This window comes from Erpetoichthys calabaricus, chromosome 1, assembly GCF_900747795.2.
Source record: "Erpetoichthys calabaricus chromosome 1, fErpCal1.3, whole genome shotgun sequence".
In the NCBI taxonomy this organism is placed as follows: Eukaryota; Metazoa; Chordata; class Cladistia; order Polypteriformes; family Polypteridae; genus Erpetoichthys; species Erpetoichthys calabaricus.
The window spans coordinates 230,041,380-230,064,831 of NC_041394.2; the positions used below are offsets into that span (position 1 = coordinate 230,041,380).

Below are 23,452 nucleotides of genomic sequence, written 5' to 3' on the forward strand. Positions count from 1 at the left end.
ATTGAATTTACATACAGTGTCAATCAATGCATACATTTTACTCTGGTTGGTCCATTGGTTTACACCCAAATGACTTATATAAAATAAAAGTCTATTATATAATATTCTTCTTATACCTTTGGGTTGAGCCACCATCCTTGACATTTCTGTGCATATAACAACTGTCTATTCTGGTTCTTTATAGGACATCGTCTGATTTCTTAGTCATCTCTTAGACATCTTTTAGTACATTTTGTTGTTCACTTGACCTTTATCTGGTTTCCTGGTGTGCCTGCACATCTTTCTGACACTTATTAACCCTTTATGCTATTTCTTTAAGATGAAAGCTATGTTACCCTAAAATTATTCTTCCACAACTAAGTTACTGGATATGCTACAGCATCTGACTGGTGGTCATGGAGTACACTACAACTACCCTTGACTTGCTAAAATTATATAAATGAAGTCTGTGACTGAAAACCACTGGAAAAGTTGTGAAATATTACAGGGCTTTAAGACTGGATGCATTTTAATGAAAACTCTTTTATTGTCCTGATGTATTTCCTTTGTCAGCAGCACTGTTTTTTTTTTAATGTAGTCACTATAGTGCATAATTTCCTGGCCTTCCTTAAGGTCACTTAAAGCCTCTAGTGAATATGTAATGAAAGAAACATTTGTGACAAGTTATTTTTAATGCTAAAAACATAAAAAATGCAAATAATTTATCAACATACATGTCTCTGAAGGTATTGATGCCATACACATATAATAAATGAAATACAGGATAGTTATTTGATGTTATTTGGGATTGTTTTTAGGAATAAGTCAAATTAATGCAATGTGGCAAATATGAGGTTCCAATCAATGCCCAGAAGCAGCAATATTTCAGGTTATTCAGTTATAGAGAATGGTTGTGTTATTACAGTATATAAACGGGCGGAGTGGTGGCTCTGAGGCTAAGGATCTGCGCTGGTATCCTGAAGGTTACCGGTTCGAATCCCCGTCACTGCCAAAAAAAGAGATCCTACTCTGCTGGGCCCTTGAGCAAGACCCTTAACCTGTAATTGCTCCAGGGGCGCTGTACAATGGCCGACCCTGCGCTCTGACCCCAAGGGGTATGCGAAAACTAACAAATTTCTAATACGAGAAATCGTATAAGACGAAATAAAAAACATCAAGGTTAAGACTGCAAACTTCCTTCATCAAAATCCTCTTAACTGAAATGTGTGAATTTGCGTGCCTTTTCTGGAGATGCTAATTTCCTCCCACACCTGAAGCCATACTGTTACAATTGACTGCAGTCTTGAGATATGCACAATGTCATCATATTTGTGCTTGTGTTTCTTGGTATCATCTGATAGATTTTCTTCATATTTTACTGGTATACTACCTGCGAGTTAGCTTCACACATCACTAAAGTCAAGTGCCCATGGTATATTTTAAACATTAAAAGATATCTTAAACTCACCCTTCTTTTTTGATGTTATGGCACATCACTTAGCTAACTTCAGGTAAAAATATTTCCTACCTGCCCCATGATGCTTGACTTGTTGACTCCTTATTTACAGAAACACAGGAAGATTCACCCACAGAAGACCCATTCATCTGATAGCAGAAGCCGCAGTCTGGATCCAACATACAACCATCACAGTATCTGTCAAACATTGTAAGAAGATTATCTTGACATAAAAATCGACACCACATAATTAAGGATGGAGACACTGCAAAGCTATCTGTGATTACCTACAACATAACTGATAAATTAGAATGCTAAAAATTCTTAGTCCATGGCTTGTAATGGCTCCAGTGTTATTTAAAGAAATGTCATCAAGGTGCTTGGCATTTTTTTGATTCTTTTGCTTGAGCCACAAAATCCTACTCAGAATGGTCCAAGTTACTGAGCATTAAGCACTACATTCACAGCAAAAAGACATAACAGCAGCAGAGGGCATTTCTGAAATGGACACACGGAGAATGTATAAATTAACTATAAATCATGTGAAATGTTATACTTTTTAGAAAAAAAAAAAATATATATGATTTTTGTACAAAGAATATCAGATTTTCTTTATCACGAAAAACTAATTAAAAAAGAAATTAAAAAATTTAATTGATAATAGCAAAAATGTCAAGTTTCTCCAAATAAAATGGTTTGAACTTTTATTACTAGTACTAAACTTAAAAGAAGTGGTGAGGCGGCCTTCTGCTGTTATGCACCTAAAATCTAGAATAGCTTGCCAGTAGGAATTCGCCAGGCTAATACAGTTGAGTGCTTTAAAAAACTACTAAAAACACATTACTTTAACATGGCTTTCTCATAACTTCAATTTAGTTTAATTCTGATGCTCTGTATATTCAATTAATTATCATAACTATTCATGGTGGCTCTAAAATCCATACTAACCCCTACTCTCTCTTCTGTTTCTTTTCCCGTTTTTTTTTTTGTGGTGGCGAACTGCGCCACCACCATCTACTCAAAGCACCGTCATGTCCCTACATTGATGGATTAAAGGGCAGAAGTCTACATGACCATCCTCATCAAGTCCTCCCATGAGAACCCTAAAATACAAAGAGGACTGTTCATTTATCTTATGTAGAATGCCCAGAGGAGGCTGGGTGGTCTCGTGGCCTGGAACTCCTGCAGATTTTATTTTTTTTATCCAGCCATCTGGAGTTTTTTTTTTTTGTTTTTTCTGTCCTCCCTGGCCATCGGACCTTACTCTTATTCTATGTTATTTAGTGTTGTCTTATTTTAATTCTTACTTTGTCTTTTTTTCATCATGTAAATCACTTTGAGCTACATTATTTGTATGAAACTGTGCTATATAAATAAATGTTGTTGTTGTTGTAGTATAGGGCTATTTACAAATGAATTTGAGGTTTTGAAATAGCTATAATTACATTTAATACGGTTGTATCTTTTGCCCCCTTAGTATGTGGATGTTCCGCCACAAAATGAGATGCTGTAAATGTAGTAAAATGAGACCACAAGTGCCTGCAAGCTTGCAGCTCAACCTATTGTCACTCCTTCTGGCACTCAGGTTAAGATCTTAGCTTATCAGGTTTGCTGGTCCTTTTTTGTTATTCAGAATCAGCCAGGTTATATTTCCTTTTGGATGTTTTCAGAATGATTTCTTAGATAGGAATGTCACAGTTGCAGTTATTATTGAAAATACTCAAATACTGAAAATCAATTTGTTGAAAATTAAAATTAGCCATTTTTTTTCTAGTTTTATTTATTTTCTCCAAAACCAAACCTGCTGTAAAAAACAGAGAAGCCCTCACATTACAGGAAGGAAAGTTAACTTGCCATCGCATGCCCACTTTTTCCATTTTGATGGTGAGTAACAGTGCTGTTCACTTTTATTTTACTTACACAGTTATGATTCAAGTACTTTGGGGTGGCCTTTGTCTTATGTTAGGTATGAATCACCACAACACCAAAAATAAAAGTTTTACAGATGACATAGCTAAGGCAGTAAATGAAAGGCAGAGAAACAGAAACAGACATTGATAGTACTAAGGAAGTCTGATCCCAGGGATTATCAGGGAGCATTGTGCCTGTAAAAGCTAAAAGGCTGTGTCACAAAATATGAATTTGCATAAACAGTTTTAATAATGCATCTGGTGAAAATGAAGACAATTTGCACAAAATACTGGTTTGTTTATTATTAGCAGAGCACTGCATAATCCGATTTATTTAGAAGAAAAAGGAAACAGATTCATTTGAAAATCTCATTAAAAAACAATCAGTTTCCATTGTTTTTAGCAAAAATAAAAAACACAGGCTGAAAAGACTGTGAGGGCAAATAATGCCATGGTGGAAACATTCCTCTTCATGCTATCTCTCCTGAGCATCCTGACTATTTTAAGACTTCTTTTCTATTAAAAGTTTTTTTTGCCCTTTAGCCCTAGATAAGTCACTCCAAGCCTGCTATTTTCTCTTGTCACTATTATTTAGAATTCTTTGATTTGGCGAAATACATGTAATGATAGCTAACCAAGAAGACATAAACCTGTTGCTGCTGGTGTACAGAAGTATTGGTATAATTCACAAGTAAAAATTCACTTACAAACTGGTAAAAGATTGCATCCAAGCAATAATTCAAGTTAAAAAAATATCTTCTTGCTGATCAAACATGTCAAAAAAGCAAAACTACTAGACTTTTAGGCAGTAAAAACACACTGGCAGCAGGTATTTATTGACAAATGATTCAGTAGACACGTTTGAAGACAAATTTATCTGTGAAATAAACATTGTTGACAGAGACAAATAGCAAGAAGGAAAAGAGCTCTCCAAGAAATAATTATGCATAGGTGGTCGCAGCATATTAACTTCACTCCCAAGCAGAAAACCATTCTGTCCCTGGAGCTGCTATGCCTGCACACATGAACAAGGTTACTCTGGCAATGTTGTGTCAAATTTGCTCCGAATTACAGAAGATACAGTTAGTTACTGAAAGCATTAGTTCATATCATCTGTGGCTGCTGTTGCACTGCACAGAGGTCAGCCATCTCAAGACCAAATAGCAAATGTGCCAAGTATATCTGAATTTAATTCTTAGAAAATTTTTTAAAACTATTTCTACAATTTTAACATTTTATTACTACTAATTCAGTTGGTCAAGATACATTTTATGCTCCACTATTAATCATGACAAAAGCTATCAAAGTAATGTTTGTTGCAAAGTTTACTTATTATAAATGACTAATAAAGAGAATTAAAATGGTGTCAGCTTCTGTGAAAGTTCGAGCAAAAAAAAAATCTTATAAAATTAAAAATCCAGCATTCTCAAATGAAGTTTAAAAGACTAGAAAGAGAAATGCAGAGATGACACTGTACTATACCTGTATCTGTGGCTGTTCTATCCACAGATTAGTCAAACATATGACTGGATTCTGCATTTCTGTTCAGCATTACATAGCTACACTTAAGTTTTACCTCTGTTTAAAGAACAATATTAACAAAGTCAACACTGTTGCAGCATAAAGTTGTTCAGTTATCTACGTGTTAAAATACTCATCTGCTCCAAAAAGCATACAACTATTTACAAAATGAGCCACATCAAGGGTCACACTGCAGTTGGGGCAGTCTGATGTCAGCGAGCACACACTATACATAGGCTTCCTTGTACCTGGAAATCAACATCTGGACTACAAACACTTTCTCCATTGACAGTTGGGTTCCTTTTAGAGTTACACTGCTCATTTAATAAATAAAAATAATGTCATACCCATATTCTGTGCAGGTGCTGTTTGGTGATGAAGGATCTGTGGGATGGAGAGTAACGCGTGGAGAGTGCTGAGTTGTCAGCAAAAATCCAACTGCTAAAACGAGAAGGCTCAGCATTGTACCTGCAGAGAGAAATTGGTAAGTGTTGATACTTTGGTAAATACAGTATTTAATAAGCAAAGTTTTTAAAATTATTTTAATATTATATTGTATAGTAGAACACATTTCTTAAACTCAAAGAAACCATGACTCCTTTTCTTACAACCTTCCAAACTCTTCCACACTTTATTCACTACTCAGCAATAACTTTTCATCTCACCTCCTCATCGAGTTGAAGACTCACATAAGAAAGCAAGTGCAGAAAACGATCATATGTCAAACAGACAACTGTTACAAATCGATACCAATGATTTCTACAGACTGCTGACAGTGCTAAAGTGATCAAATCTAAAACCTTTCATATTTTATATTATGCTCTATGTCATAACTAAGGTATCACATGAAGTGCATACAGTGGTCTTCAAAGCTATATTTAATGTTGGTTCCTTCATTAAAACCTGGATGCTCAAGAGCTTACATAGCAAGTGCATATCAGTATATACTTTTTAACAATATGATGGAGGGTCCTATACTGATCAATAGGGAATTCTTGAGTCATTGTTAAATTATATTGCTCACTCCAGGTTCTACAGATGCTCCTGTCTTGCTAGAATACCATTCCTTCATACTTGGCCCCACTTGGGCTCTTGTCCATGCCTCTTAGCATATTATTTACCATCTGTCTCTGGATGTCACTTAACAGTTTACTCAATTTCTGACATACTGCTGTATAACACAATGTAATATTAATAAATCAGTGTATGTAAGGTTAATATATACACAAGATCTTAATTTAAAATTATACCTTTGCTTAATGAATTAAAAATGTACCTATTTGTTGAAGCCATTACCTTTCATTCATAAAAAACTGTTGTGTACACACAGTGGTAAGAATGTACCCTAAGTTCTTGTCTATAAGCCGCGGCTTATCTAAGGAAAAAAGTTGTGAAAATGAAAAAATAGAATATCGGCTTATACATAAGTCTGGCTTATACATCCATCGCGGGGGTTGCGTTCCAGAGCCACCCGCGAAATAAGAATATCCGCGAAGTAGAAACCATATGTTTATATGGTTATTTTTATATTGTCATGCTTGGGTCACAGATTTGCGCAGAAACACAGGAGGTTGTAGAGAGACAGGAACGTTATTCAAACACTGCAAACAAACATTTGTCTCTTTTTCAAAAGTTTAAACTGTGCTCCATGACAAGACAGAGATGACAGTTCCGTCTCACAATTAAAGGAATGCAAACATATCTTCCTCTTCAAAGGAGTGAAGCAAACAAATCAATATGTCTGTTTGGCTTTTAAGTATGCGAAGCACCACGGCACAAAGCTGTTGAAGGCGGCAGCTCACACCCCCTCCGTCAGGAGCAGACAAAGAGAGAGAGAGGGAGAGTTTGTTTTTCAGTCAAAAATCAATACGTGCCCTTCGAGCTTTTAAGTATGCGAAGCACTGTGCAGCATGTCTTTTCAGGAATCAGCTTTACAAAAGATAGCAACGTGAAGATAATCTTTCAGCATTTTTAGACGAGCGTCCGTATCGTCTAGGTGTGCAAACAGCCCCCCTGCTCAATCCCCCTACGTCAGGATCACAGATAGTCAGCGCAAGAGAGACAGAAAAGTAAGCCGGGTAGCTTCTCAGCCATCTGCCAATAGCGTCCCTTGTATGAAGTCAACTGGGCAAACCAACTGAGGAAGCATGTACCAGAAATTAAAAGACCCATTGTCCGCAGAAATCCGCGATATATATTTAAATATGCTTACATATAAAATCACAATTTAAATGACCGCTACGCGCTCGTGTTGACTCGGCGACGCCCAGAGCAGAAAGAATGTACTCCGGCCGCTCCAACCGCGCCATGCGGTGAGTGAGAGAGACGCCAATATCTCACACTCTCTCTCCCCTTAAAGAAATTAAATGGGTGCGAGTGAGACCACTGACCTCCCTCCCTTCTATTAGTTATAGGTTATAGTACGTTCGGCTTATCCATGAGTCCGGCTTATCTATGATACGATTTTATTTTAAAAATTCGTATGATTTTTGGTCTCCGGCTAATACACGAGTCCGGCTTATAGACAAGAACTTAGGGTACAACATTTCCTTCCATTGAAACAGAAAAAACACTAAATACTGAGTGACTGATTTAAAACAAATATTCACACGCTATGAAAGTTTCTTCCATCTATAGTCTTAGCCCAGTTAACCCACAGGTGAGGTCCTCACAGGTGGCGCCGTGGTAGTGCTGCTGCTTTGCAGTAAGGAGACTGTGAAAGATTGTGGGTTCCTCCCTGTGTGGATAGCACTTTGAGTACTGAGAAAAGCGCTATATAAATGTAATGAATTATTATTATTATTATTATTATTAATCCAGCTTTATGGTAAGGCAGAACCTATCAACATAATGCTAGGTGTAAGGAAGTGTCCTTCACTAAACAGGTCTGTGGTCTGTCTTGGGGCACACCATTATACATTCTCAAACTGAGATGTACAGGTTTGCGATATGGGACTGAAGAACTCCAAGAAAATCTCATGCAGGCACTGGTAAAACATGAACACTACATATAGTGATGTGCTACACCAAATAAATGCTCAGTATCACAAGTCTAGGTACATCACAATTGTCCTAACATGTACAGTTATAGAACATATACACTATTATACGGTACAGTCCATGTGATATTTACTTTCAGTGTTTGTTAGTGATTTTACCTGCTATACTACCAAGGGTCAGTTTTCTGCGCCCCACTCTTTCCACCAGCCAAACTCCTAGTAAAGTAAAGATGAAGTTTGTGAAGGCCGTGAGTGCTGCCAGCCAAATTGCCATTTTATCATCCTTCACTCCAGCCATCTGTAGAATTGTGGCACTGTAATACCTGAAAGAGAAGAATAATGAGAGGTCAGCTGTTCACATGTTGCTCAGAGAATACCATGAGGGAATGAAAATTGAAACTGCTTCACACAGCCAGGTAGTAAAAAGCCAACAGTCCACTGGGACCACTTTCTCCATTTATCTGTATATATTCACAAATCTACAGAGTCCAGTGCCACACATCACAGAGCACTGCTACAAAGGGGTTACAAATCCTCCTTTGAAATGAGTTTTCCTTAAGGCAGTCATTTTTCTTCCAGGACATTCAAAAGCACATTATAGAGTGCAAAAGGAAACAAATCTGTTGGAAATGATATTTTCCAAATAAATGTTATCTTTGTAAAAATAAATAAATGTTAAGTCTGCAGATAAAAGTATCAGAATATGAGAAAAATAAAAGTGCTTTTGGAAAGGAAACATTGGGCTCTTTAGTAGCAAGTGTGATTTCTTATTTAAATGGCTTAGAAAAAAGACATGTATCCTAACATATAAAAGATTTAATTCCATGAGAGTTGTGAATGATCATCCATCAATTTCCACTTTTGTGCCAGAAACATCTCAGGTGGTTTCTTATTGAGTGCTTCCTGGTGCATTGTTTAATTATGCCAAATATTGTTACACTGCAGAGGTAGCATCCATATTACTAACCGAGAATGGTAAACCGGATGGCATGGACGCAGGTACACGGCGATGGGACCATGAGACGTACTGCGCAGGTGCGTACAGCGCACGTCTCATACACTGCAAGCAAAGTCGTATCCACCGTTCACGAAGGAGTCACGGCCCAAAAACGAAAGAACTCAACTGACATGAATGAGAAATGAAGCAACAACGCGCCCATAGCTAACGACTACCGACACAGCCACACAAAAAAGAGGATTCTGCGCTGCAGCCCAGATTCAAATGGAAGAGGCTACGGAGGCCCCACAGGTCCACAAAGATAGTACGGAAGGCGCGGGAAAGAACGAAAGGCAATGGCGCCTACACAGCATAGTGAAACCCAACATAGTACGGAAGGCGCAAGCGTCACCGCCATATTGTGAGTGCCACTGCTGCGGAGTGAAGTTAGGAATAATGTGCTGCTTGGGATTGTACAAACCGCTGAACGCTTTACACCAAATTCAAGCACAATACAGCTCAACGATACAAACACAAGCCCACCTGGATAAGATCAATGTACGCAGGCGCCTACAACGCGCGTCTGAGACTGCGGAAGCAAAGCAGGCACGGGTTCAAAACGAACGCGGAAGCAAGGCAGGCACGGGTTCAAAACGAATGAGCTCGACTGACGGATATACAAATATGAGCCCGCCTGGATAAAATCAATGAACGCAGGCGCCTACAACGCGCGTCTGAAATGCCGCGGGCAAAGCGGGCACGGCTCCAAAACGAACGAGCTCGACTAATGTATTTCGGGATACCCAACCCCGGGGGTAGGCGAGCCCCCTTGTAGAGCATATCACACATGCCTCAAGGATCCAGGGGCCTGCCTTCAAATCTCATGCCCAGTCGTTGTCTATTGTTTTACAAGCATCTTTTAATGGTGTGATGTGTTGTATGATTGAGTGATTAAAGGCTGTGAGCTGCTTGGGCGTGATGTGAACCTGCCAGTGCGATTACCCTGTGAAAACATCACCATATGGAGAATCTTCATAAACTGCAATGCACCAAGTTAAATAAAAAAGCATGTTGAGTACCATAAGCAACATTTGATCACTTCCCTGTCATCCCACTACTCATGGCCAAGCCAAAAGTTTAATTCCAACTCTAAACCAAGCACTGGCGTCCACTTTGGGCTTTAATACTTTTCAGTAAAGACTAGATATGTTTTTGCTGACAAGATCCACAACTAACCCGATTTCTCATTGTCAAAGAGATGTAGTTGACATTACCCTGTTCAAGAGACCGAGCTCCCAGGCCACACAAAACTGTAAAAAGGTTGTAATTATGAATCTGTTCTGTTATGGGGCAGAATACAATACAATACAGTTTATTTTTGTATAGCCCAAAATCACACAAGAAGTGTCGCAATGGGCTTTAACAGGCCCTGCCTCTTGACAGCCCTCCAGCCTTGACTCTCTAAGAACACAAGGAAAAACTCCCAAAAAAACAGTCAAACCCTAGTAGGGAAAAAAATAATGGAAGAAACCTTGGGAAAGGCAGTTCAAGGAGAGACCCCTTTCCAGGTAGGTTGGAGGTGCAGTCAATACAATACAATACACAGAACAAAACACAAGTAATCCTCAATACAGTATTATAGTCAAATAAAAATATTACAAGTACAGAGCAGAATTTAACAGTAGATGATATCACATAATATGATTTGGATTTCTTCAGAGTCCTGGAGACCTCAGCCATCAAGCTGCCTCCCCTATTTGGCCATTCCACAGCTGAAACAGCACTGGGCCAGCCAATCCAATGAAAGGACCCCTCTACCCGACGATTCCTGTGATCCTCCATCAGGGATGACTTTTCCTTAGGCAGGCAAAACAACTTGGCAGGTGGGCTGTGGCACCAAGTGCCACATTTGAGTACAGAGAAGAAAAACAGAATAGGTGAGGGTTAGTAACCAATTATAACTATCATGTTACTTATGTTTTAGTAATAATGACTAACAGAGATGCAGTGTGCACATTTAATCAGCAGCTCTAGTCAGGATATGCTAAACTGAAGTAGTGAGTCTTCAGCCGGGATTTAAAAGCTGAGACCTAAGGGGCATCTCTTATAGTAGCAGGAAAACCAGCAGGCAGAATAGTCTCCTAAACTGGCTAGAGACTTACAGCCGGCTATTCCTGCATCTAATTCATTTGTAATTAAACAAATGAAAAAGTTTTATATCGAATGTATTTTTCAATAAGGAAGTTATCTGATGTACAGCTGTAAATTTGAAATACCCTGTGTAAACCTCAAAGTGTGTTCCATTGGCCTTGCTGTGTGTCTAGTGGGTATCTCAGTAGTTTTGTCCAGTGAGTGACACAATGAACTTCAAACCTTGGCTCAAGAAAACAAATGGCTGTGCCACTGTCCCAGTAGCAAAAAAATAAAAGAGTTCTGTTATTGAACTTATGAGACAGTACAGTTTTCTTTTTAAATGGTATTATACCCAGGAAAAAGCAAATGGTACTTGCAACATAACATACCTTAACTCCAGAAATGTACATTTGCTAGATACCTTCCAAAATATTGTTAGATTCAGGGTCAACTGATTTGGTAACTGTAAAGTATCTGCTCATCCACTGAATATAGTGTCATCTGCGTATTTAGTCAGCTTGTTAACTGAATACATAACCTTAATCATTCATACAAATCATCAAGAGCAGCAACACCAACACTGACCTAGTGTTGTTTATGCCACCTACTTTTGATGTAGTCATATATTCTATTTTAGTCACATTTTAGTCATGCCATCTGCATTAATTTTAGTCAATGTAAAAATTGCCAAAATCATATTCATTTAATCAATATAAATAGGTCTCACTTTTAGTCATAAACCTGTATTCAATGAGTAACTTTTATTTTGTATTGCTTGTGTTCATTTTTTGTTTTAGTTTAGTTCTTTAGATAACACTGCCTGGCAAATCTGTGGAACTGCAATCTTGAGAGGTAACAATGAAGTAAGTTTTGTTATTAAGGCAGTAGCACTGCCTTTGGGTTCTTGAGCAGAACACTTCATTCTGCTAAACAGATGGTGATATACAATAAACCCATGAAATAGTAAGTTGCTAGGTAAAACATATTTAATTAGAATTAATTTTAATTTATTATAAAAGAAGAATTTTAAAAAGGCACATTGCTTCATTTTTAAATCTCAGTTTCAACATTTTTATTCAAACATCCAAGTAAAACATTTACTTTTAAAATGGGCTCAGGATTTTCAACTGCCTTTAAGGCTAGAATTGCAGTTACATTTCACAGCATTTTTAAGGCACAAAAAATGCTCATACAAAGGCTCAAGTGGAAATACAGTTTCTTGGTGGTCATATTTCTAAGTGTGTTTAGTGATTCTAGAGCAGGAGTCACACCAGAAGCTGAAGAGGAGCTAAAAGCATTTTTCCCTCGTGTACTGGGCACATAATGTGTCTGTAGGTACATTATTGTGCTTTGACACAGCTATAAATGATAAATATAACAACTGGCACTGCCCTCTTCAGGTTCAAAGTAATATTTGCTTCATGAAACGTGGTGCCTTTCCATTCACACTAGCACCAGGCAGCTAGTGTCTTTTGAAAGGCACAAGCTTTGTGCTTGCCTCCTAGTGTGCTCCTTTTATGCAGAAAATATTTAGAGATCGGAGCTGCATGTTCCTTCAGCTATGTCAATAAATGTTGTAGTAAGTGTAATAGATTTAAGTAGGACTGAGGGTAGCGTCCTGTGCCAACCATATTAGTGAAAGGAGACCAGTGTCAGCTCATTGACAGCAGTTTGTCAGAGTGAAACTCGATGTGATTCTCACCCCACACAAAATTTCTTGATGTTTTAAATAATTACTTTGTAAGATTCCTCTTTAGTGACTTTTCGGTAATATACTGTAGGCTTATAAGGTCATTATTGTCACAGGTACAGAGTACAGTGAAATTCTTACTTATATGTCCTAATCAACACATCTCAACTCTCTGGCTAATATAGCAGACTGGCATTTTAATAAAGTATCTATCTATCTATCTATCTATCTATCTATCTATCTATCTATCTATCTATCTATCTATCTATCTATCTATCTATCTATCTATCTATCTATCTATCTATCTATCTATCTATCTATCTATAAGACAGACATCATCAATTAGCTTTGCTCACTGGCGGTCACTTTGCTTTTACATTTTCACATAATCTGAAACTGGACTTTTTTTGTAATGTGCTACTTTTCAGTGCCAATTTTCACAATAATTTAAAAATTATATTCCCCTTTAGAGAAATACTGTTATTTGCATCTTCGTTTTTTAATTTTAGGATTTTCAATGAAGGAAAAAAAAATATGTTTTTTATGACCATGTGATCTCAAAGCACATTTTAGAAATGTGAAGGATTAGGGTGACAAATCATTACAATAATGTAGAAAGGACATATTTTGTTAAATTTGGCAAATTATATTCAGAACTGTACACAGCTTTCTCTGTTAATAATATGTCACTACAGACATGTCAAATGAATAAAACCATTCAGTCAACATGAAAACTGCATGAAAGGCTCCATTAAAGTATCTGGCAGATGAGTCTGGAAAGCTTAAAATGACAGAACTTGAAACAATCAAAGAGTTGCCTTGTAAAAAGTCATCAGTAAATTGGAATGCTAACAGAAAATTACTAATCAGAGTTAGGCAAAAAATACCATCTGCTAAAAATTATAAAATCTTTTGTAAGGTGAAAGTTTTATGATTTTGTTTTTGTAGCAGTAGAGAACTGTACAATCTTCATAAAAGTAGAAACATTTTATGAACTACTGATGTATAAGACTTCAATAACCAGATTTTTAAATAAGTGGGACACAGCCACCAAAGAGGTGACAAGCTAAATAGGTTTGACTGTGGATTGTACACAGATGGATGGTCATGTGCTCCTCTCACATGTGGACCTGCTGACAGATGTGTTTTTCTTTGACCAACATTACCAGATAATCCTTCTTAACCAACAATAAATTAACCAACCTAATCCAATTTTTTCAATCAACCTAATCCAATTTTTAAGGGTCACAAGGAGTTGTAGCCTGTCCTAAAAGCATCAGGTGCAAAGCATGAAGCAGTTCTTCACAAGGCGTGTTTATAGGACAGTCCCAGTGACACCCTGTAAAGCTTACTGCAACTTGTGTAGCAACCAAGCATATATGTCTCTCTATTATAAAAAAAAATCTTGGAAGTAGTCAAGCCATGATTTTCTCAGAGAGACACTTATACATCCCGCGAGACCAGTTTTTGTGCCAAGAGATTTAACCATGCCCGGGGCAGAAAATAAAACAAAGAGTAGATGACAAAGTAGAACATCATAAAGAATTCAGAAACACTGGCACAGTACACATGTTGAGCGGGTTAGAGATAATGGAAGTACGAAAATTTGAAAGTCTCAAAAAAAAGGATAGGAAAGATTTCATTAGTGCAAACAAATGGAAATTATTACTCGGTGAAATAACAGAACAGCAAAAAGAGATTGAATATATTGTTCAGATTTAAACTTTAAGTCGGAGACTTGTAGATCGTCTAATTCGTGTTGTCAGTGAGAATTAAAAGATTCTGAAAATGCTGGCGTGGTATGAAGTCCCTTGAGACGGAGACTTTTAACATGAGATTCTTTCAAGTCACACCCTACTTACAACTATTTTCAAACAAGACCACGGTCATCTAACCTCAGTCGTGTGAATGTTTTTGTCAGACACACTTCCTGCGCTCTCAGCTCTTATAAATTTTACCAGGACAATAATTTTATACGTTCTAGATGACAAGTCAACGACTAAGCGAAGAAGAAAGAGCATGGACAAACATTCAAAAAAGTAATTTTAGTTATTAGAGAAAATGAAACGATATTCACTCACAGGCAGTTATACGTTGCATTGTCACGATGGAAGTCCAAACACAGAATCAAAATTCAATGCGATCTTGAAGAAAAGTTAATTCCAAATATTGTTTTTACTAAAGTTTTAAAGTAATAGTGCAGATAATTCATTTGTAACAAATCCCATGATAATAACAATCTCTTTAAATTTTATATCCGGTTAACCAAACCCATGGGGTGGGCAAGCGAAGCAAGCTGGGGGTCAGAGCCCCCTAGTTTAATCATATTTCTATGCATGCTAAAATACAACATCTAAACATGCTGCAGAAAGTCTAATTGAACTGACAAACAAAAGCAAACCCTTAGTCAAAAACTGCAGGTGAAAAAACTAAAGCCGTGATAACTACATTTCCATTTCTTAACTATTATAAATTCTGGTGTATATTCATGGTTGTTTAAGTTTATCCAAATGTTTGGATACAATTTCATTTGCACCACCATTTTAAGTGATGATGTAACACATTTTGGTGGCTTTCATGTCACATGACTGGAAAACTTCATAGCAACCAGAAACAATGTGGCCACTGCCATGAAACAAGAGTCCCAAAATGGTGAGGGAAAAATCTCAATTTTTTTCTATTTGAAGGTGGATACTGATATAGGCTGTACAATCAATATAAATTTGGGATTTTTTAGATTCTTTAAAGAAAGAAAATAAAGACTACCACTTGCATCAAGTTATATTTAAATCAGAGCATTCTGGGATCCAGCAATACAGTGCATCATGTAGCTGAGCTCAAAATCCCTTTTCCAAAATACAGTTTCTTTGACTAGTTAAATAGGTTGTTAAAACATACAAAATTTAACAGAAAATTATACTGCAGTTATTCTTTAAAAATTTCAGCAGACTTTTTCAAAGCAAAATACAGCACAATATATAGTACTTTCTCTAAAAAATTTACTTGTAGCCTTTTTTCTAACTGAACTTGATAAAAGGTGAGTTAAACATGCCATATGCCTTCAATTTCTGTTGGTCTTGGCCACATGGAGCTCCAAGGAACAGAACACTGGAAATAAATCAACACCCACATTTTAGCTGGCAACTATAATGATGCAGAAAAGGTCCTGCTGGACACCACTATGCAGGTAGACGTTAAGCTTATGGTTACTGCAGTGCCCTATGGTAAATAACTGTGCTTTGAATTCAAAAGTGGCACATCCATGCAAATACTGATTGCATTCAGCATTCATCATGCAGTGCATGATGCATATACAGAAAAGATAACAAGAATTAATGTAGGCCACATTATTCTGCCAGGTAAGAAAATTTTGCAGGGGCTTTTAAAACAGTAGGGGATCAGGACTCGAGTACAACATGACTTTCTTAATCAAAAAATTTAACATAATGAGATAACAATTTTTTTTAGAAGCTCAGCTACAGTACAGTTTAAAACAATCTAATATCTATTTATAAATGGCACTAAATATAGCATAGGATTCTAAATAGTTTTTTAAACACACCATTTTCTTAGCGTTTCTAAGAATTCCGTCCTAATACTTTAAAATAAATCTAGACTTTGCTAAGGTGAAAAAGCCCATAAGGGTTTAATAACACTTACTTTCAAACATCTAGATTTTTTGTGGTTAGTTGTTAATAATTAAGTAAATAACTTAATATTTTACGTCATGCTGTGACTCTCACTTCAGCCAGGTGCTCAAAGCGAGGGCAGTCCTTTTGAGGTCAAGCCACACCCCCTCTGCTGAAGTCATATGAGGGATAAAAGGAAGTGCTAACAGTTCAGCTTGTGCTTTCAGTTTCCACCGACTGTCTTCTAATTTTCAGGTAATTTAGAGTTCTTCCTTTTACAATTGTACTTTTTAAAATTACATTCCAATGAAAGAATGGTGATTCTTGAAATTTTACATGAAAATATCATGTAGATTAAGCTGTTTTCTAGCAATTTTTTTATATCTCTTCTCAAAGATTTTTTTCACATCTATAAATTTGTAAAGTAATTACTTTATAGGCAGACAGCAAGTCTACCACATCTTTAAATACCAGTGTATTTGTGCCTAACTACTAATAAGTGACATGTTGTTCTTTTGTCATCGGTAACCCTCAGTCGGAGGAACAGGTGCTGTGCACAGCTCAGTGCATACCTCAGAGGCTAAAGGATTTACCAATCAGCTTTATTCTGTTGGCATGCACTTGGTCTCCGCTCAATTGTAATGTTAGTCAACAGTTAAGGTAACACACATCTGGGGGAGGTGGGAGAAAATGCCTCAAAGATAATGGAAATTGTGAAAACTCCAGTGACGGTGGCTGGGTCTGAACTCAGCTTTTTGGGCTGTGCAGTAGCAAAACTAACTGCCGATCCACAGAGAAGCTCCCCTGATTTTAGTAAGCTACTTTTTCGAATGCAGCAGCTGTAAAACTCCAGAGTACACTTTTCATTCTCTCTAAAGTTCCTAATTTACTTTAACTTGTGATGAAATAAAAAACTTAAAATGAGAACAAAATTAAAAGTGATAGGTCTTACAAGAATATACTGTACATTTCTTTAATCAGGGAGCTCAGATAAGGTTAACAATGTCCAAAGCACTTCTCAATGATGAATTTTTGAGAGGTCAGTGAAAACAGAAGTAGTGGAATCTGGAGTTAATATTAAAAAAAGAGATGTGTGTCACATAGCAGACTTTACAGAAGACAGCATTCGGCATCATCAAAGAACAGAAACTATTCAAAGAGACACTGCATTATAAGTGCTTCCTTTTGGAACTAAGTACACAATTTGACAATCTTGAAAGTTGTAGAATTTCAAAAATCTAAAGTCCTAAATTGAGGCTGCCACCAGAGCCACTAGTATAGCATTGGGCCTCTGACGACTCTGAACTGGGTTAAAGAGGGTTTAATAATGTTATAATAAAACTCTTAAGATGTTAGGAAGCTGCAACTCTACAAGCTGAACATTCCGACTGCTTTATTAGCTGTAATATTCATAAAAGTATTACAGTATGTCACCTTCAAGCCTTTCAAGTGCAAATTCATGGCACACTTGGTGGTGTCACACTGCTTTAAGTAAAACAGTTTCCATAAAAAGACAGTTACACAGTTAGGCATTGATCTTAAATCCATAGCCAGCTATGTTTTCTAAGAAAATGTATTTTTAATATCCCTTTCCCATTTAACTCCATTGGCCACTGCTGAAGTGGTGAACAATGATATCACTTCCCTTCATTTCTGGTGCACTTTTCTAATGGACAGATATGCTGGCATCATATACAGTTGGACAGATCAAATTGGATTATCCTCAGAAACAGTTTCTGCTATTTCCAGGCCATATAAGTAAAATAATCCCTCCAACATTTCCTGGCTTTTCACCCTGAGGGCCATTATTGTGGACAAATTTGGAAAAATGCCAATCCACAATGGACAGAAAATAGAGATAGGACCAGAAGATAAAGAACCAAGGGGAAAAAACAAAGAGAATTGCTGACAAAACAAGAGAAAGTTTATGCCAAAATGTCTAATTGATCTGAAAAATAAAACCAAAATATTAGTCAAAAATCACAGGTCAAAGAACTGAAGTCAGGGTAACTGCATTTACTTTTCTTAACCATTATTCATTTTTTTTTTTTTTGTAAATTCATGCTTGTTTAAATGTATCCAAAAGCTGGGATACAAGCCCAATTGTGTCGCCATGTTAAGTGATGATGCAACACATTTTAGTAGCTTCCATGTCACATGACTGGCAATGGCAATTCTGAGGACCCTCAAGTTGACTGACATTATTATACAATAATACAAATGCACAGACTAACATTTAAGTCTTGTAGGTGGTATCATAATAATATGCTTAGCTTCTGCTGATTAAATATTAAATTGTAAAAGTATCTCTGTCCACCCCAAGGCCATTCAATCTTACTGAAAACAATTTAAAAAGTCTACTGCATACAATGGCAGGTGCTGCAAAGCAGTTTCACCTCACTGATTCAAAGAAATGTTTCCCAAATTTTACTCTGTAATTACAACAGGAATATAATTTTTCAAATTCTAATTTTGAGGTGGCCTCTAAGGCCTTAACATGAGCCCCCTTTCCTTTGTTCAGCGAAGGGGTGCCGCTTGTTAGATGTTAACACATTTCTGGAGACTTAACTGCTCACTGGCCACCGAAATCCTTCACTCAGACTGTGCCTGTGTGTCACATTTTCAATCATGCAAAACGCTCCTCACATGAAAGGGAGGCCATCAGATTTTGACAGAGCAATCACTATAGAAAATGCCCGAATTCAGTTTCATTTAGGAAAAAAAAAAGTAATCTACTTTTTTAATGAAATGTAGTTTCCTCATTCACTGCCTGCAATCACATCAGCATAGCTGGGGCTTATTATAAATGAACTAAATTAGTAATTTGTTTTCCAAAAATGATACAACACATTGTCTTTTAGCACTTGTGGAGAAAGTCAGGCAGGCATTAGAAATGTTTTGTTGTATTACACACCTTCTAGGACACGAATAAGAGCAAAAAAGATAGACGTTGCCATCTTACCTGATAGGCCTCAACATACTTCAAATCACTCTGTGAAAATAGTACAAATGCATGAACCTGTTGCACATTTGAACAATGACCTCAAAATAAAAGCAAATGCATGTATATAGTTGGGTTGCTCTCAAAAGGATCATTTGTGCAGTGCAGGCCTACGATCTGAGCTCCCCACCTCTCTAATTATTAATTTTTTAGCTGAGCTTAAAGATCACATTACAACATGTAAAACGCAATCCATTCAAAAACCCAATCAATACATTTCCAGAAGAGTTAAGATGCATTCAATGCTAATCAACACTTAAAGCCTGACATCTCTCTAATTAAACAAGTGCTTTTCCTCTTACTTTTCATTCTCTCAAGCATTTGGCATTCTGTCAAATAAACACAGGCTGTGACTGACATCATTAGACCTTTGATGAGACAAACGGACTGAACCGAAGCACTGTGTTTAAAGTTTGGGGTGATATTCATTAACAGAGTCTGCAATTAGTGCTGGGTTTGATATTTCACATTTTTAATGTCAACCTATGGTAAGAAACCAGGAGAAATTTGTTTTGTTTTACTGATTAACTGTCTAACTACCAGAGCCAACTAAACATTTCAAACAGAGAAGTTTCTGTTATGCTAGCTAATCTACCATCTCAATGGATTTCATTTTTTTTGTTTCTTAATCGAGGTCCTGCTGATCCACTGTGCACATCAGTTTTCTATTCTGATGCACTACATACTGTAACTGACACCCAAACACACAATTACTTCACTATAAAACAATATGTGAGATCTGCAGTCAGACCAAACACTCTACAAGCCTCAGTTAATCTTAAGAGGTACAGCTCTGAGCAAGAGTGTCCAAGAGACAGGCTAGGCCCCATCAACATGCTTTGTGAAAGGCCAAGTTCTGTGACACAGGAATGTGACATACACCCACCGATAAGCAGGGTGGGTTCCTGAATCATCCTTCATTGTCACTTACCCCATTCGGGATCAAGATCCAACACCACCATCAGGGGACGGTTCAGCTTTCACCAGGACTGACAACTATAATGCTGGTTGTAACTGAGAATTGCATAGACTTAGAGCAGTAAATACAGAATCCAAATTGTTTGGATTTTTGTTTATCATTGGCTGAGCTTTCAAAGTAGCAACTTCCTTTTAATGTATGACATGCCTTATGGAAACAGTAGTATTTCAGTAGTGACATTAAGTTTATTGGATTAACAGAAAATATGCAATATGTATCATAACAAAATTAGACAGGTGCATAAATTTGGACACCCCAACAGAGATATTACATCAATACTTAGTTGAGCCTCCTTTTTCAAATATAACAGCCTCTAGACGCCTCCTATAGCCTTTGATGAGTGTCTGGATTCTGGATGGAGGTATTTTTGACCATTGTTCCATACAAAATCTCTCCAGTTCAGTTAAATGTGATGGTTGCCGAGCATGGACAGCCTGCTTTAAATCATTCCATAGATTTTCAATGATATTCAAGTCAGGGGACTGTGACGGCCATCACAGAATATTGTACTTCTCCCTCTGCATGAATGCCTTTGTAGATTTCGAACTGTGTTTTGGGTCATTGTCTTGTTGGAATACCCAACCCCTGCATAACTTTAACTTTGTGAATGATGCTTGAACATTATCCTGAAGAATTTGTTGATACTGAGTTGAATTCATCTGACCCTCGACTTTAACAAGGGCCCCAGTCCCTGAACTAGCCCCACAGCATGATGGAACCTCCACCAAATTTGACAGTAGGTAGCAGGTGTTTTTCTTGGAATACGGTGTTCTTCTTCCGCCATGCAAAGAGTTCTTTGTTATGACCAAATAACTCAATTTTGACATTGTTCCAAAATGAATCTGGCTTGTCTAAATGAGCATTTGCATGCAACAATCGACTCTGTTTGTGGCGTGAGTGCAGAAAGGGCTTCTTTCTCATCACCCTGCCATACAGATGTTCTTTGTGCAAATTGCGCTGAATTGTAGAATGATGTACTGATACACCATCTGCAGCAAGATGTTCTTGCAGGTCTTTGCAGGTGATTTGTGGGTTGTCTGTAACCACTCTCACAATCCTGCGCATATGCCGCTCCTGTATGTTTCTTGGCCTGCCAGACCTGGGTTTAACAGCAACTGTGCCTGTGGCCTTCCATTTCCTGATTACATTCCTTACAGTTGAAACTGACAGTTTAAACCTCTGAGATAGCTTTTTGTAGCCTTCCCCTAAACCATGATACTGAACAATCTTTGTTTTCAGATCTTTTGAGAGTTGCTTTGAGGATCCCATGCTGTCACTCTTCAGAGGAGAGTCAAAGGGAAGCACAACTTGCCATTTACCACCTTAAATACCTTTTCTCATGATTGGACACACCTGTCTATGAAGTTCAAGGCTTAACAAACTAATCCAACCAATATGGTGTTGCAGGTAATCAGTATTGAGCAGTTACATGCATTCAAATCAGAAAATTACAAGGGGACCCACATTATTGCACAGCCAGTTTTTCACATTTGATTTAATTTCATACAACTAAATATTGCTTCACTAAAAATCTTTGTTCAGAAAACACCCCAGTACTCAGATGTTCCTAGGAAATGAAAGACATACCACTGTTATCTTTTTTGTTGAAAGGAGAGTAAATTATTATGCAGGATGAGAGGGGTTCCCAAACTTTTTCATATGACTGTAGTCTCACACAAAACGCCTTGAAAAGCAGTATCTTCTCAGCAAATAATTGTATTAAAATATGTACAATAAGAGCATACTGCGAAAAGGCTGACTGGTCATACTACATAATACACTATACAAAAGAGAGCAAGAAACGTTTACTATGAATTTGGCTTCAATAAATGTTGGCCCAATGCACCAAAAAGTGACCTGAATAATTACAATTATACACTCTTATATCTTAAACATGGTTAAAGTAGTGCAAACACCAATTTTTAAATTCTGCCCTACATACTGTATGGATTATATGTTTGATAATGCATTACTTTTGTGAAATGTTCATAATTTACCTAATATTATAAAAAGATATTTCAGGAGAAGTCCTTTATGCAGGGTGACTTACAAGATCCAGGATATACTACAATTGTTTATGAAGTACTTTTTACAGTTGAAGCATACAGGCAGGTTAAGAGACTTCCTTAGGCTCAATCACTGAGTTAATGGCAGAGACTCACTTAGCATCCTTACAATTTCCTCTTACATCTATCAAAATAATAATTCACTGGTCTCCTTTCAGCTATCACCAAGAACCAAACTGAAATCCAAATCATCAATCAAACTGTTTCCTATCCATTTTAGCAATGACAGACGACTTTTCTTTGTGGGCAGGGCTCAATGCCACTACCCTCTGCTGAATACGTGTAACCAATGCTCATTGTTCCTTGACCACAAACTGATGTCTCCCCCTTCAAAGCAGACAGTGAAGTGAGCTTTCTGAACCTACAGAATATGTTGAAGATGCTGTCTTTTGAGTAAACAGAAGCATGTCCGCTGGGGACTTTACTGATTCAGACTTCTGGCATCAAATTCACCACCCAAATGACAGCCGTGATGACACAAATCAGAGACCAGTGTTACAGATATAGGAATAAAGGATGCTGGGATAAAGACAACCTCGCCCCAGTTCAAAAGCCTTCTGCTTCCATTTAGAACATTCTGGAGGCTAAATTAAAAGATAATTTAATGTACACCTTAGTGACTTTTGGATCCAATGTATCTGTGATGACAATTATGCCTGGAGATTTTTAGGAAAGGAAAGCGGACATTTCGAGGTAAGATAGTTCTGATCATGGGGCTGTGGTAGGAGTGCTGCATGTTGATTAGCACATGCAAGCAAGAATTTCCTTGTGCCATGTATATCCTATAAATCTTGTGTTATGATTCATCACTCTTTAAAAATGTATTTCTCTTTAAATAATTATTTTTTTCTCAACTTCTGAAAGATCCTATATTTGTTTGACCTAAGCTCAACAGAGTTAAATTTCATTTTCATCTAGTTAAACATTTACTGCAGTGCCATTTTCTGGTACAATCATTGTGGCTAAAGGCATACCGTCAGAGGTTGTGCACAGTATAAAAGCCATACTCAAAGTACCTGCTCCTCCCAACCCTAAACCTACATATTCTTTTTGTATTGATCTTTTGCTACAGATTTTTTGCTTTCAGTTCTTGCTTGTTGTTTTTATTTGGTTGCCAGCTTATACAGGCCTAACCTTTTTGACTTTGCGCAT

The 23,452-nt window shown here is 37.2% G+C and overlaps 2 protein-coding genes across 6 annotated transcripts in view; both read right to left on the reverse strand.

Annotated features, from left to right (window-relative positions):
* Positions 1-23,452, reverse strand: part of LOC127528083 (uncharacterized) — a 532,584-nt gene that overhangs the window by 85,168 nt on the left and 423,964 nt on the right. The window lies entirely within an intron of this gene.
* Positions 1-23,452, reverse strand: part of LOC114659714 (proton myo-inositol cotransporter) — a 503,513-nt gene that overhangs the window by 38,094 nt on the left and 441,967 nt on the right. For all 5 annotated transcript variants that reach the window (XR_003717583.2, XM_051935138.1, XM_051935134.1 and 2 more), the window contains exons 5-7: positions 8,025-8,188; positions 5,214-5,334; positions 1,508-1,633 (exon numbers count right to left, since the gene is read on the reverse strand). Coding sequence is in view for 4 of the 5 variants with exons in the window: in XM_051935138.1 (XP_051791098.1) it covers positions 1,508-1,633; positions 5,214-5,334; positions 8,025-8,188 (411 nt within the window). In the remaining variant the exon portion in view is untranslated. The remainder of the gene's footprint in view (positions 1-1,507; positions 1,634-5,213; positions 5,335-8,024; positions 8,189-23,452) is intronic.